Source organism: Phragmites australis, chromosome 4, assembly GCF_958298935.1.
Source record: "Phragmites australis chromosome 4, lpPhrAust1.1, whole genome shotgun sequence".
Taxonomy (NCBI): domain Eukaryota; kingdom Viridiplantae; phylum Streptophyta; class Magnoliopsida; order Poales; family Poaceae; genus Phragmites; species Phragmites australis.
Window position 1 is genome coordinate 47,456,311 of NC_084924.1, and position 16,680 is coordinate 47,472,990.

Below are 16,680 nucleotides of genomic sequence, written 5' to 3' on the forward strand. Positions count from 1 at the left end.
ATGGTGACATATTTCCCAGACGAGCCCACTAGACCATTAGCCCATGGATCGACACGTGGCCCATGGGCCCATCTCGACCGTTTGGCAGCCCACGAGCGATGGAGATTATAAAACCCTAAACCCCTAAACCTCTCTTCTCCCATCCTTTCCTCCTCCCCAAGTAGCTCTAGTCCGCCTCGCCGTCTCCTCCTCCTCGCCCCCAGAACCCGGCCGAGCGCTCCAAGTCGAAGCCTTCCTCCGTCGCCATGTACCGCGCGGCCACCAGCCTCGCCTCCAAGGCCCGGTGAGTTGATTAGCCGATTGATGCCTCTCGTCGCGCGCTTGCTTGCTTTCTATACTGCCGCGCTGGGGTTTGTTTCGAGTAATGAAGTAATCGTGTTGCTGAGATGTGCGCTTTGCTTGGTGCAGGCAAGCCGGTAGCAGCGCTCGCCAGGTTAGTGAATTTCTGTGGTGATGATGCGTTAGCGTGGTTGTTGGTTGGTTTCGACCTTGTGCTTTGGAGCGTTCTGGTCAGATCACTGATCGGAAATCTTAACCTGCTGGATTGGGCATTCTTATTTCAGGACCTCTCGTTTGATTTGGATTTTTTTTTTCTGGCTGACTTTATGTGCGATGCTGAGCAGGTGGGGAGCAGGCTGGCCTGGAGCAGGAATTATGCTGCCAAGGACATCAAGTTCGGTGTAGAGGCCCGGGCCTTGATGATGAAGGGCGTTGAGGAGTTGGCAGATGCAGTCAAAGTGACAATGGGTCCTAAGGTATATATATACCCTTGTGCATACGCACCTGCAGAGTTCGTGGTCTTGGTATCTGATTGTGCTGGAGATTTAAGACTTGTAAATGCAGTTTGGCTGAGATAATGTAATTCTGTATCGCATAACCTCTCATTCGTGCACACCACATTACTAATTTATTAGGCTGTTAGCTACGGCTAATGTTATAGCTAATATGGTACTACATCTATTTCTTTAAGTATAATAATACCTTTACATATGGGAATAGTCGAGAGCTAAGTGACTGATGATGCTATTATAAGTAGTGAGCTTACATGGATGATCTTATCTTTGCATTTAGCAGTTGTACATGTCATGTTCTCATGGTTGGCCTTGCACTATATTTTTTCTTGTAGCAAAATACACTTAACTAACTCTAAGAAAGTTCTGCATTTTGGTTGTACAACAAATTTGCAGCAGTGGTGATATTATTTTTGGATATTGTGACTTCTCGTTTATTGTCGTTTTCATGCAAACGTATCTATCTGGAAGTTTTTACACTTATTAGTCACCCCATGTTCTAAACCTGTAACTAAATTTGAAAGGACGGAGTAATAAGATATTCTATATGTTGATGTTTTGGAAAGGGTCAAACATTGATATATTGTACAAAGAGCTTGCTCGTGTAATCTCGTGCCTCAAAAAATAATTATGCTAGGATTCACAGCAAGCTACTAGATGCACACAATTAACCTCATGGCTCCTACCCTAGATTTATGCTAAAATATACAATTAAGATGGTCTTAATTAATCGAAATGGCATGTATAAATGCACATCTAGACAAAACCAACTTTCTCCGGTTGTGAAAGAACCACTGAAAAGCATGTATGTCCATAGAGATTCAATTTGTGGTTGGTGTGAAACTTCAGAAAGGAAAGATCATAAATGGAAGAAATTGTGGGTACAATGTAGATACCACAGTTGGTTTCAGGGAAGATAACGAAGGGCAAGATAGTTATGGAGACAGATTTATTGTTGGATGTACCAGTAGAAAATTAGAAAATTAGAAACAAGTCCTATCCCTACCCAGACCCTTTTGTACTTAGCTAAATATCCAATAAAATGACCGGATTACAACTTAACGTGTATGACTACCCCAATAAGTAATTTTTGGATTCCTTTTCTTTTGAGCTATAAACGCAGTTGTGTGAGATTGCCTTTTGTTTTCAATTGATTTTTAACAGTATGCTATGAGAGTTATTATGCCAACATTGTTAAATATAATGTATTTATGCTACAGGGACGCACTGTTATTATTGAGCAAAGCTTTGGTGCTCCTAAAGTTACGAAGGATGGAGTGACTGTTGCCAAGAGTATTGAATTCAGTGACAGGGTAAAGAATGTTGGCGCAAGCCTTGTAAAGCAGGTCGCTAATGCTACTAATGATACTGCTGGGGATGGTATGGCTTAGTTCTCTGCATACTCCTGTCAAGCTTACAACTGCTCAGAGTTTTATATTGGACCTGTCTTTCTGTGTAGCGTATCATAAGCAATGCTAGAATAGCAATAGTATGTACTCATATGTCAAAGTTATTCCAATTCAAGATTTGCTTGCTCTGTATGTATTTGGATATTTTCGTTAGGCTTATGTTTTTGACAGACTTACAGTGCTATCCATATCTTGTATTTATAGGAACTAAGTTTTAACACATGTTGTCAGTTAGACATTTTGACTTCTATTGACTGGATATTGATTGATCTCTTATTCGCCTGTGCATTGTATCATCTTTGATCCTAAGGTTATTGCATTATTAAAGCAAATTCCTGTTGTCTTGTCATATTGTATTGTTTCCTCCATTCAAATACTTTCTGTTCATATTGCTTTTGGGGGACCATGGACTGAATCACGAAATATAATCTCTTTTGGTTTCATTTAAGTTCCCTGTGCTTATGTTCAAACGGTTTCAGGTACTACATGTGCTACCATTCTGACAAAGGCTATATTCAGTGAGGGTTGCAAGTCCGTAGCGGCCGGAATGAATGCCATGGATCTGAGACGTGGTATCTCAATGGCTGTTGATGCTGTGGTCACAAACCTAAAGGGCATGGCCCGAATGATCAGCACATCAGAAGAAATAGCACAGGTAATTGTTGAATTACAGGAGTCAAGAAACTATTTTGTATATGTTTGTTCTCTTCTCCCTAAGACACTCAATTTATTCATTACTCAAAGGTGGGTACTATATCAGCTAACGGGGAAAGGGAAATTGGTGAGCTAATTGCAAAGGCTATGGAGAAGGTTGGTAAAGAGGGAGTTATTACTATTGCGGTAAGTCAAAACACTCTAAAGAACTTAGCTTCTTATGCATTGCTATTTCGTCAATCATATCACCTCTGTTTTTTTTTCATCAGACTTAAAAATGTTGGGTGAAGCCTAATTCTGACAATATACTTTGAATTATTTTTTGGGGTTCCAAATGTGGCTTTACACACTCCCATAACTTGTCGTCCCATTAGATTGTTTAGGTGTTCAATTTGGCCCATATTTGCATTTTCTGTAACCACAAGAGATTACTATCATCAAGTTTTTATTTTTATTGCTATCTGTGCTGGGATATGTTTTTCTATGTCAGCATTTCTCTTCTGGGGATTTATTCTAGTGGAATGCTTTTGTCTATGTTTTGTTTACAATCTATGAAATACTTGATAGGATGGCAACACTCTCTATAACGAGCTTGAAGTTGTGGAAGGCATGAAGCTTGACAGAGGTTACATCTCTCCATACTTTATTACCAACCAAAAGAACCAGAAATGTGTAAGTGTTCCCTTTGCTTTCTTGTTATTCTACTGTATTAACTTCAAATCATCTTATTATATATTTATGTTATTTGTTATAGGAACTAAATGATCCCTTGATTTTGATACATGACAAGAAAGTATCTAACATGCACGCGGTGGTCAAAGTGTTGGAGTTAGCTCTGAAGGTATTTGTTTAATTGTCTATTCTCATGGGCTGGGCTCATGGCTGATGTTGGTTTGTTGTGACCTTGATTGCAATCTAATGCACATGGTCTATTTTTCTGCTCCAACAGAAGCAAAAGCCTCTGCTTATTGTTGCCGAAGATATAGAAAGTGAAGCGTTGGGTACCCTGATTATTAACAAGCTTCGTGCAGGCATTAAGGTTGGCTATAACTCGCTTTATGCTTTGTTTTTAGGACTTTATTCAGTTTTTTATTGGACATGAAATGTAGGTCTGTGCGGTCAAAGCTCCTGGTTTTGGGGAGAACAGGAAAGCCAACTTACAGGACCTTGCTATCCTTACCGGGGCAGAAGTAAGTCATAGCTCTTTTCTTTTGCCTATGTCATAATTATCAGATCATCAAATCCACCCATATTTGGTTTTTTTCACCTTCCTTGAACTAGGTCATAACTGAAGAACTTGGGATGAACCTTGAGAACCTGGAGCCTCAGATGCTGGGCTCTTGCAAGAAGGTAAGCTTATTTGTCTGTTGATGATTGTACATTTTGTTTCAAACCCTATCAAACTGAACTGTTAGACAATATACAATCACCTTGTTTGTAATGTAGCTAGTTTAAGTACATGATATAACAATAATTGTGAACTTCAAAATTGGCATCCCTATTTCTCTTACAAAAGTTACTTTCTAAATTTGCATGGTATAATACCTTTTTCTAGGCATCATGTATTTTCACTGTTCAACTTACATGAGGAATGCTCTTTTTAGCCATAATTTGGTAATCATTTTGGAGTTTGAGCATCATGTATCTTCACTGTTCAATCTATTTTAAGCTGATTAACCTTGACTCAACCCACACTCATAATCGTTGGTAGGGTGTGTTTGTGGAACAAGATGATGAATGGACCATCCGTTTCTAACTCCAAACTTAACTTTCTTTGGTTTGGGGAATCGATTGGCTTGGCCCATCATTACCTCATCTCTCATAAGCATATTCAAGTATTAAAAAAATGGTTGGTTCCATGAACCAAATAAGATATATTTTGGGTTGCATTACCTCAAAAAAAAAAAAAAACCTATTGGGTTGCAGATTCTGTTCACACATCAGAGAACTATTTGTTTGATTAAATGGAAGTGTTTGAGATGTGCAGGTTACAGTTTCTAAGGATGACACTGTTATCCTTGATGGAGCTGGAGATAAGAAGGCCATTGAAGAGAGAGCTGAGCAGGTTTATTCTTTATCAATTTAGTTTTCCAAGAGAATTTGGACATTATATCATGTGCTTATTGCTATAATATACTTATTTAACAGCTGAGATCTGCAATTGAGCTAAGCACTTCTGACTATGATAAGGAGAAGCTACAGGAGCGATTGGCAAAGCTTTCTGGTGGTGTTGCTGTTCTAAAGGTGAAATTTATTATCCATGCTCCAGCATATTGATGTCATTATAAGACTGATCGATCTAAATTGCTGGCATTTCCTCAACTGACACATTAGATAATGTGTAATTTGGCAGACATGTATTGAGCGAGTATTCAATAGGTATTTAATTGGTGTATTAGTGCTGATAAGAGGAGTGGCACATCGTTTTACTATGTTGGTTTTGGTGACTGCCCTGGGTTGCTAGTTTGAACAGTTTTTATTTCAATGTTTCTTTTAGATTGGTGGGGCAAGTGAGGTGGAAGTTGGTGAGAAGAAGGATAGAGTGACTGATGCGCTAAATGCTACCAAAGCTGCAGTGGAGGAGGGTATTGTTCCAGGTACCGTGCTGGAGCTCCGCTGTTGAGTTTTCTGGTGTTAGTATGTATCAATATATCGTCACCATTGTAGAAAATCTTATCTGTTTATGATATATTTAGGTGGTGGTGTTGCCCTTCTCTATGCGTCAAAAGACCTGGATAAGTTGCCGACTGCAAACTTTGACCAAAAGATTGGTGTCCAAATCATTCAAAATGCTTTGAAGGTTTCAAGAAATTGATTCCTTTTTTAGTTCCTCTCATGTTTGCATCATCTGATGATTGGGGGATTTTGCAGACCCCGGTGCACACTATTGCTTCAAATGCAGGTGTAGAAGGGGCTGTCATTGTTGGCAAGCTTTTGGAACAGGAAAACACTGATCTAGGCTATGATGCAGCTAAAGGTAGGGTGCAAAGTTGATCACCTTGCCTCTTGGGGACTTAGGAACGTAGTTTGAATTATGTTTCTGACTTTGGTTATGCAAACTGATCTTCCAACCAAGGTGAATATGTGGACATGGTGAAGGCTGGTATCATTGACCCACTTAAAGTGATCAGAACAGCCCTGGTGGATGCTGCAAGGTCCTCTCTCTAATTCTGATCTGTATGCTTTAATTTTTCTAATTCTGATCTGTATGCTTGAGTTTTTTAAGTTCAACATATTGCCTGTGTGCTGTGGTTAAACCATTAAAGCCTAAAGAATAACATGACACATAATAAAGATAGTGAAGCTGCATTGAAGTGGTTGAACCAGAGTAATATTCTCTTGAAGCTCTCATGGCTTTGACTGAACTGTAAAAAAAATATAGTTGCGATGCTTGGATTTTTGGATGCACATTCAAGTCAAAGCTCCTGAATATTGAGGATTAAAATTTTGTTATGATCTTTATGAGTTCTGTTACTCTGCCATTATTTCCTGCTATTTGTCCACGGAACCATGACACACTTTTACCTTATGTTTTCTGTTGCAGTGTGTCTTCTCTCATGACTACCACAGAATCGATCATTGTTGAGATCCCTAAGGAAGAGAGCAATGCACCAGCAATGGGCGGCATGGGTGGAATGGATTACTGACATACTTCCCTGGCACATGTCAAAGCAATGTGATTACGTGAAACATTAATACTAGATCCTTTCTGCAGTGTGTATTCATCATTATCTGTCTGATGAGGAAGTTGCCCAAATTTTGATCCTACTGCAAGAGGATTACTAACTTGAAATAGAGGTAGTGCTGGAAATTGGAACGAACCGAATCCTTTTATACGAGCACTGAAAGTTTATTTTTTGGATCAAATTGTGGTTGCTCCGCAACTGATCTCGTTTACACCTACTACTTGTTTCCTTGATACACCGGGCGACTGGACGGTTGTGCCACCTTTCTGTGGAAGTGAAGTTGTTTATTGGGGTAGTACTGATTTTCAAGATGAATATTAGATGTCGATTTGATGGTGTGAGATCTGATTTTCCTCTTGGTGTTGATTGGAATAGCGTATGCTTTATGCTTTCAGTTTTGTTTGTGCGGACGAATTTGAGCATCCTTCTGAAAACTGTACTGTACTGAATGTGCACGCATGGTTGTGTTTTATCTTCTCTCGTACATAATTTGTTGGTGCCAACAGGTACGCGAATGCCGTTAGAGCTTGATGTAATCCGTTGGTGCCAACAGCTACTCGAATGCTCAGCTGGTGTAATCCGTTGGTCTAACGCGTTGTGTTTAGTCGGTGGAATTCTGCCAAAGCATGCTCACTTGACCCGAATTGGGTGTTTCAAGTGTGCGAGGAGCACCGGGCTTGTATTGGGGTGCAATTCGACTGCTCTCATTGGCCATTGCTTGCATATGACAATGTTCTATCTGTTCTCACAGCAGGGAAATGCTCAATAATAGTTGAATCACCAATGCACACTAAAAAGGTACAATCAAGATAGTACTTCTGCTGTGAGTTCTTGCCGGCAGCTGGACGTGCCCGTGGGAGGGCCAAATACAAAAAATATTCTCTAAATCTTAGGAGGAGATTATCTTCGCCCCTAAAATATAGAACCATTTACTTTTTTTCGATTACAAGTGGCCTACACGTGCGTACCATTATACATGCACATCACACGCACATACGAGTATGTCTTCTTATCACACGTTTACATATAATACTGTTGAAACCACTCGTAGGTGTATAAATTATGGACATTAGGATTTGAACCCTAGTGAATGAAGTCGTAGTCTCACACCTCCACCACCACACCAAAAGATGGATCCCTATAACCATTTACTTAACTACCTCGTAAAAATCATGTAACTTGTATCCTTCAATATAAATCATCCTTCAATATGAACCAACTAGTTATAATTCTATGTATCCCTAATCAGGAGCCTTGTTGATGCAAATATTTTCTGGTTCACATGCAGCTGCACATCACCGCACCGCAAGTCCGCAACTAATTAGTATGGAAAGTTTTGAAAACTGTTTTTATTGGCTAGATTGTGTAGATTTCCTTTCTGAAGTTTGAAAAAGTTTTATTGAAGATTCACTCAAATTTTGGTTGCTTTGATTAACCATTATGAAATCTTCATTTAGAGCATTTTACATATAGTTATAGCGAAAGGATTATGATATGGATTGTGGAGTAAGGGAAAGAGAGGATGAAGATAGCCAAACAGACAAAGCAAAGAGATTAAGAAGATTAGAAGGTGATGATGACAGAAATTGACATTTGGTGAGTTTCGGATTTGATAATTTTAACACATCGGAACATCCGATGTTAGGGAGAAGATGAAAGTTGAAGCTGGTCAAGTCCGAGGAGCAGGCTAAAATTGGAAGGTTGGTCGAATCCAAGCGAGTAATATCTGATCAGGAGAAATTTCAGCAGATTGACTACAATCAGGAGGGTTTCGAGAAAGTGATCTCCGACTAGATGAGGATCCGAGCAGATGATTCCCGGCCGGGTAGAAGGAATGTTCGGATTCTAGCACATTGATCTCCGAGCAGTGACTGGTCGAATCTGAGCGCGTGGTCTCCGAGCAGGCTGGTCGGACTTTGAGCATGTTGGTCTTCGAGCACGATGGTCTCTGAGTAGGTAGAAGAATTGGTCGAGTTTAAGCATGATGATTCTGAGTAGGTGGTCGGACAGAACGGTGACTGGTCCAATTTTAAGCACATGGTCGAACCAAGCAGACGGTACGTGAGCAGGTGTTCGAGTCGAGCGAGTGGTCCAGTCCAAGAAGGTTGAACATCGCAATAAAAGATACTCGGGAAGATATATGGGAACTCACGAGATCAAATCAGAGAGATACATCAATTATTGAAAGTTCAGAGATTAAATGGTATAGCGGAATCATATCTTGTAAATCTTATTCGGTTAGAATCAAGACTCCTAATTTCCTACGACTAAGACCTGCCACCCTATAAATATGAGAGGGTCATGACCAATTGAAGGATCAACCAATCGATCAATATCAATCCCATCTTTCTTTTTACCTAGTTCTTGTAGTCTTGTTCTTTCTTCTTCCTCCTGCTGCTACTCGTTCTTGATCTCGACGACAAAAGACAAGCCATTGGCCATATGCGCTCTGATGGTGTCCCTCCTGAGCGTGGGTGACGACGAAGATCCGACAATGTAGCGTCACGACCAGGGTAACCTGGGTGCTGCTCACTGGATAGTTATCGCCGAAACTTTCGATCCACATCGGAGCTTTCGATTACCCTGGTCAGAGCATTCGGTCCAGGATTGCACACGAGATGCTCAATGTTTGGCGTGCTGCATTTTTTCGTGTCAACACACTTTTTGGCGACTTCACTAAGAAGAAGCTTTTAGCTGCCTTTTAGCCGAATTTTAAAACCCTAGCCATGATGAACGGATCTGAAGTCAACCCCGACAATATCATTGTGCCCACCATCGAGGAGCTAGATGAGGAGGCACAAAGAGAGTACGAAAAGTACAAGATGGGGTTCGACATGGTGTTCGCTTCACACTACCAAAAGATGAGATAAGACGTCATATGGAAAGGAGGAGATTTTGCACCTATATATACCAAGCTTGCGGTAACTCCCACTGTAAGTATCCCACCTCTTATTGAAGAGAAAGTTGTTTTGATGATTGATCAGTAAGTAGGTGCTTCTGTGTTTAATACTTGGATATGTTGTTACCTAGTCGTCTTAAGGTTATGGGTTTTGAAGTGCAAAGTGAAAAAGATCTAAAACAACATGTTTTGCCTCATGCTAATGGTAGCAGTAATAGCAGCATTCAGCATGACTCCTTGCTTGTTAACGCATTGGCAGCAAGTGCACCATCTAAAGCTACTCCGCAAGGTGTGCCGGTGCAACATATACATAGCTGAATTATTCAAAATACTGCTATACCCGAATCTACAACTCCTATGCCTTCATCATATGTGAATGCTAATATGGTAAATTAGGGTGTGTCTAATGTTGGCAATTACACCAGTATGAGAGAAAATTCAGCAAATTTACAAACATCTTTGTATTGCACTGTAGCATACAATATACCTCCCGTGCCACCTTAAGTTTCTGGAATTCCATATGATCCACTACATGCTAGTAATTTCAGTAGTTCTCTATAGCATATAACAGATGCACAACCGAACCATACTAATGCCTATGAAACACCTTTAGCCCGCAACAAATAGCTGATGGGACATCCACTTGGCCTATGGTTGAGCCATATACGGGGTCTGAAAACATTAGAGAGCAAGTGTTTAGTATTCTGAGAGAGCAGTTCAGGGTAGAGCCCAAAGGTATAGCACGCGCATATCAAAAATCATACCCCGATTTATATAAAAATGTTAAGTATCCCCCAAAGGGTTTAGGGTGCCTGAGTTTATTAAGTTCACTGGGGATAATGGTAGAATCACTTTAGAGTATGTTGTTCAATTTATTTCGCAGTGTAGTGAAGCTAGCGCTAGCGATGCATTAAAACTGGGATTGATTCCTTTATCATTGTTTGGCCCTATATTTACTTGGTTTACTTTTTTTGCACCTAATTCTATTTATACATGGTCTTAATTAGAGCAAAAAAATTCATGAGTATTTTATACTGGGGACACTGAGCTTAGATTATCGCATTTAACATCGGTTAAACAAAAACACAATGAGTTTGTTGCCGATTATATTAGGAGGTTTAGAGATACAAGAAACTGATATTTTAATGTGACAATATCTGACAAAGACTTGGATGATCTAGCTTATTCTGGTTTACTCTCTCACTTAAAAAGAAAAGCTAGTGAATCATGATTTCCTAGATATTAGTCAAGTGTTACAAAAGGCTCTAACTCAAGAGAGCCGTGCGAAGGAGTCTAGGAATTTTTAGGGATCAAATAACAAAATAAGAGTCAATCGTCCTAATGTTTTAGGAATTTTTAGAGGTCAAATGACAAAATAAGAGTCAATCGTCCTAATGTTCACATGATTGAGTATGAATATGAAAGCTTGGACGATGACGATGTGGATGTATGTGTGGCCGAATGATCTTGGTCTTCTAAGTCTAAACCATTTATTTGATTTGCTCTTAAGCCAGTGTCTTCTAAGAATCAATAGGAAAAGATTGAATTTACTTTTGATGTAGCAAAATGTGAAATATTTTTTTACTATTTGCTACAAGAAAAACAGATTAAGCTATCTTATGGTCATGTAATTCCACCAGCAGATGAATTAAAGAGATGAGCTTATTGCAAATGGTATAATTCTTATTCTCATGTGACTAATGATTGTAATGTTTTTCATCTCCAGTTTCAATCATCCATTAATGAAGGACAATTGAAATTTGCGAAGATGCAAGTAGACAAGCAATCGTTCCCGGTCAATGTGATTGATCTCCAAAGCAAGAGCATTCTAATTCGGCCAACTCAAGCCAACCAACTAAAGGAAAGAATGTAATCGCTGGTGAGGAAAGACCTAAACTTTTGGAGGAGAACAAAGGCTTGTTAAGACAAGTGCTACTTAAGAAAACTCCCGAAGGTAAAGTGTTAATCAAGATTGTGATGAACACTTCAAATAGAGAGGGGGGTGGGGGGGCACGACCATGTTAAGCCAAGGATAGTCAAACCAAAAAGCCTATAGAATAGCAAGTGGAAAGTTAATGAAGTGAGGAGATATGACGAGGTTGAGAAATTCAAACCCACATTCAAGCAACTATTGTCCAAATATGAGAAAGATAAGTCCATCCCAAGACGAGGAGTGCATGATTGTCATCAACCAGAAGAAGACTGTGCTACCACCATTCACCTATTACTTGGGCCAACAGTACCATTGCCATGGGTGCCCCCTCCTATGCCATTTCCTCCTTGCCCGACGTGGGATTATAACAGTATGTGGATGCCTCCTCCTCCTCCTATGCTTTCTTCTTTTTTATCTGGGATGGGAAGCATCACGAAGGCCGGTATTTGATAGAATATCACGACCTGATCGTGACCAATTAGTGAATATAAATCGGTCTAATGATATTCAGCATGCTAAAATTGTGAAGAAAATATACCGAGCCAAGGAGGGTGGGGTTTCTACTCAAATTTCAGATTCTAATATTGATCAAACAAGAACTATTGCTGCTGATATTATTGAGATTGACTCAATAAAAATGGTTACTGAAGAACTTGGCAAATGACATATTGTCTTTGGTGATTATCTGGTAATGGTTTAACATGTACCTACTACTGTCCAAGTTGCTCCAAAGACTAATAATTATGAGGCAAGCAGCAACAAGCCACTTTCTAAGTACCTACAGCCGAGGTGGTGTCTCTCAAGTTTGTCCCATATAAAGAAGAGAAGGTTGCAGAGGCCACGCAAGTAAGTATTGATAGAGCAAAAAGATGAAAAATTACGGGATGCTACTTTTAATAAGGTTAAACTGATGCAACCCGTGAGGCAAGTGTGGACGCCAAAGCTAGATGTCATGACACTTCACCAACCGAAGAAGCTATCTTTGAGAATCCAAAGGAGATGGATCGACACTTAAAGTCGTTATATGGGAAGGACCATATAGAGTTGTAAGTATCGTCCTTGAAAATTCTTATTTGTTAGAAACGTTGTAAGGGAAGAAATAGCATAAAGCTATTAACAAACGATACTTGAAAAAATACTATCCTAATGTATGGCAAGATGCTTGAAAAAACTTGGTCGATGTATTGGTTGCTATCGTCCTAAGAAGCATTCATGGCCGATGTCTTGATCATTGTCCTAATAAAGGTAGAAAGGGAGATGACATATTTTCTTTGGTAATCAAGCTTAAAAAAACAGAGGGGCATGTGTTGATGACAGAAATTGACATCTGGTGAAGAGTTTTAGACTTGAAAATTTTAACACATCGGAACATTCGATGTTAGGGAGAAGATGAAGGCCGAAACTGGTATGGTCCAAGGAGCAGGCTAAAATTGGAAGTTTGATTGAATCCAAACAGGGAATCTCCAATCAGGAGAAATTCAAGCAGATTGTCTACAATCAGGAAGGTTTTGAGAAAGTGATCTCCGACCAGATGAAGCTTTGAGCAGATGATTCCCGATCAAGTAGAAGGACTGGTCGGATTCTAGCACATTGATCTCCGAGCAGTGGCTGGTCGAATCCAAGCGTGTGGTCTTCGAGCAACCTGGTTGGACTTTGAGCACATTGGTCTTCGAGCAGACTGGTAGAACTTTGAGCATGATGGTCTCCGAGTAGGTGGAAGAACTGATCGAGTTTGAGCATGATGATTCCGAGTAGGTGGTCGGACCTAGCGGTGACTAGTCCAATTTTAAGCATATGGTTAAACCAAGCAGTCGGTACATGGGCAGGTATTCGAGTCGAGCAGGTGGTCGAGTCCAAGAAGGCCGAACATCGCAATAAAGGATACTCGAAAAGATGTAGCCATTATTGTCACCAGTGCCAAAGTTGCCCTAACATGTGGCATCACTTTGTGCTCGTTGCACGGGTGCATGTTTCATAGAGGAGATTCCAGGTTTAGGAAGTGGTTCTTGTCTTTCTTTAAGCCAAGAAGTATTTAAAACTGCAATAGTGCTGTAATTTTAAGCTTTCTATCCAGATGCTCTCTACTCTGTTCATAATTGCAGTGTATTCTCTTATCTTTTAGTGCTGTAGTGATTCTGAAACTTGCTTTGGTTGTACAGATTATTAAGCGAGCAAATGAAGCTGGCGAAACAGTCACAAGTTTGAGTAGCCGGTTTATTAACGAATTCCTTCTTGATATGTCTGAGCTCCAGTGCCTACCTCCTACTTGCGAGCCACGTGTAACAGAGCACATAGAGCATATTATTGAGTTGATAACCAAGGTATGCTCTATTATTGCAGCAAATAATACCAACTAGGGAGCCTAAATGTTCTTTTCATGATACTCTGCAGCTGTTCTAAACAAAATCAACACTGATGATTATATTTATTTGTCACCATCAAAATTAATGTACAACCAAACCCATACTCTTGCATATTATCTCTGCTGCCAGCATAGTGAACAATCATGCTTAGCTTATAGTATATATAACACTGGTTCTACAAAGTTGTACTATGATCCCTCTTATGTCCTATATCACAATAAATTCTTTACTCAGCAATTGCAATTGTTTCCTGCTTTGTGTATGTTTCTGGACAGATAATGGAGAATGGGAAAGCCTATGCTATGGAAGGGGATGTTTACTTTTCAGTCGATAGCTTCCCCGAATATCTCCGTTTATCTGGAAGAAAGTTAGATCATAATCTTGCAGGTGTACGAGTTTCTGTTGATACGAGAAAGCGTAATCCTTCAGATTTTGCCTTATGGAAGGTAACTTTGATGCATTGATATTTCTACCTTACTCTCGTGTGTTTTCACTCTCTTCTCATCCTTGGCTGATCACTGTGTTCAGGCTTCTAAGGAGGGTGAGCCTTTTTGGGAAAGTCCTTGGGGCCGTGGAAGACCAGGATGGCATATTGAATGCAGCGCAATGAGTGATCACTATTTAGGACATGTGTTTGATATTCATGGTGGAGGGAAAGATTTGATTTTTCCTCACCATGAAAACGAACTCGCACAAAGCCGAGCGGCTCATCCAGAGAGTAACGGCTTTGTGAACAAGGATGATCAGAAAATGTCAAAATCAGAAAATAACTTCTTCACGATAAGAGATGTACGGGGTGAACACCTGGCTATTTTTAACTTAGTTCTCTGGATGAGTTTCCCTGTCTTGGTTTCTCTTGAGATGTCTAACATTTCAGATTATTGCTCTATACCATCCCATGGCTTTAAGATTTTTCCTGATGCGGACACATTATAGATCTGATGTGAATCACTCTGATAAATGAATTGAGAACGCATCAGATCGTGTGTACTACATCTATCAGGTGCTTGAGTGAAGTTCAAATATTAGTTTGAGTTAATATCCAACCAATTTAATTGATTTGGGTATTTATCATCTTTTTTTTTTGTCTCAATTCACTCGATGCAAATTTTGTGTAGACTTTATATGACTGCGAGGAAGTGTTGTCTAATTATCATGAAGAGGATATCTCTGTCCCAGTCCCAGCTGAGGAGCAAAATCTGGTCGACAGGCACCATTCAGCTTTCTTAGAATATATGTCGGATGATCTTAAAACCACAGATGTTCTGGATGGCTTCACATAACTGCTGAAGGCCATAAACAGCAATTTGAATGATTTGACGGTATGTTGGTACTGTTTCTTGTGCTTCAATTTCCAAGGTTTAAATGTTTTGGAATCGTACCCGGCACTATCCTTTTCTTTGGACTTTATGGTTGATATGTAACACCTTTTCTACTTTCAGAAGCTGCAGCAAAAACTAGAACAGAAAAAGAAGAAAAAGCTGCAGCAGAAGAAGCAACAGCAGCCACAAGATTATATTCAAGCTCTTATTGCACTGGAGACAGAAATTAAAAATAAACTATCTATACTTGGTCTGATGCCACCTTCATCTTTGGCAGAGGTACCAAAGCCATTGTGCCTGTCTAAATACCGCTGTCTAGACATGTTCTCCATTTATGATGATTACTTGTTTCATGAACAAAATTTTGATTCAATAGGTACTGAAGCAACTGAAGGACAAAGCTTTAAAGCGAGCAGGGTTGACTGAAGATCAATTGCAAGAGCAGATTGAGCAGAGAGCTGCTGCAAGGAAGAACAAGCAGTTTGAGGTTTCTGACGGAATCAGGAAACATCTTGCTACTTTAGGCATTTCCCTGATGGACGAACCCACTGGTGCAGTATGGAGACCATGCGAACCAGAGCGGTCTGAAGAGTCATGATTTATTCACTCACCGGTTAACGAGTGATGGTGTAAAATCTGAAACATTCGCCGAAGCACAGCTGCTGCATTGATGTGAATTAACGCAGCTCCATTTTTGGATGTGGTATTCTATAGGGGTTCCCAAGTTCACTGACCAGTTAAAACTTTGTGTGTTTCTGGTTGCGTAAGAAGCAAGGGCCCCGTATACTTGTATACGTGAGAACTTCTTGGGGACGTTGTGTTATGGATTTGATTATTAAATTTGGCAATTGCATTTGAATGGACAGAAGGATTTGTTGACACTGTACGTTGTCAGTTCAATTTGGCTTGCTTCTTTGGTGTTTGATTTGGTTCTTTCCTTTTGGTGCTTGCTGGAGCAAGGATGGTTGGATAACATATACCGGAATTTATTCCAATGAACTGGCAGAACCGCAGAAACGAACGGTTGCCCCTGCTGAGTGCTGATATCAAGCAGATCATCATCCAGTCGCAACAAATCGAATCAACTGCTGCTGCAGCATTACGCGCTCATCAAATTAGTTTTCGGTGCTCGAAGGGAACTTCTTCGACAGTTTTTTAACCCAGATTCTGGCATGCAGGGTTCGTTTGGATTGAGCCCCGGCTAATCCTGTTAATCCGTTAGTTTGGCGCAGGAATCAGGCGCCCACGTTTCGCCGCGGCTGGCGAGAAAAAAAATTAAGCGTGGGGTGATGGGAAGCTGAGCTTGCCAACTAATGGTGTCCATCTAAACATCTAAACGCACTCGAGAAGGCGAGGTCAACACTAATTTTTTTGGCGGGGAGCGCGAGCGTCAATCCAAACACGCGCGCGATTCCAGCGCATGGGCATGGATTAGATTTGGTGCCCGTGCCATATGCTCACGAGTCAAACTTCCAAGTTCCAAGGCTTGATGCTTCTTACGTCTACCAGCTCAGGTGCTTTCTTGCCTGATGATTGTTGCTGCCTGCGGGAAGCGAAGAGCCTCGGATGGATCGATCTGCGCAGTCCTTGGCAAACCATTGAGGCACCGCTTCAATGGAGCGG

At 40.4% G+C, this 16,680-nt stretch overlaps 1 protein-coding gene and 1 pseudogene across 1 annotated transcript; both read left to right on the forward strand.

Annotated features, from left to right (window-relative positions):
- Window positions 1-141: 141 nt before the first annotated feature.
- Window positions 142-6,885, forward strand: LOC133916932 (chaperonin CPN60-2, mitochondrial-like). Its single transcript, XM_062360829.1, has 18 exons — window positions 142-283; window positions 409-433; window positions 624-755; window positions 2,012-2,171; window positions 2,680-2,855; window positions 2,945-3,040; window positions 3,422-3,526; window positions 3,609-3,695; window positions 3,804-3,893; window positions 3,964-4,044; window positions 4,136-4,204; window positions 4,842-4,919; window positions 5,003-5,098; window positions 5,352-5,451; window positions 5,551-5,654; window positions 5,726-5,831; window positions 5,931-6,009; window positions 6,399-6,885. Exons 1-18 carry the CDS (start codon window positions 246-248, stop codon window positions 6,499-6,501), a joined length of 1,725 nt encoding a protein of 574 aa, XP_062216813.1. The 5' UTR covers window positions 142-245; the 3' UTR covers window positions 6,502-6,885.
- A 6,709-nt stretch (window positions 6,886-13,594) lies between these two features.
- On the forward strand, window positions 13,595-15,655 carry LOC133914519 (cysteine--tRNA ligase CPS1, chloroplastic/mitochondrial-like; annotated as a pseudogene).
- The last annotated feature ends 1,025 nt before the right edge of the window (window positions 15,656-16,680 follow it).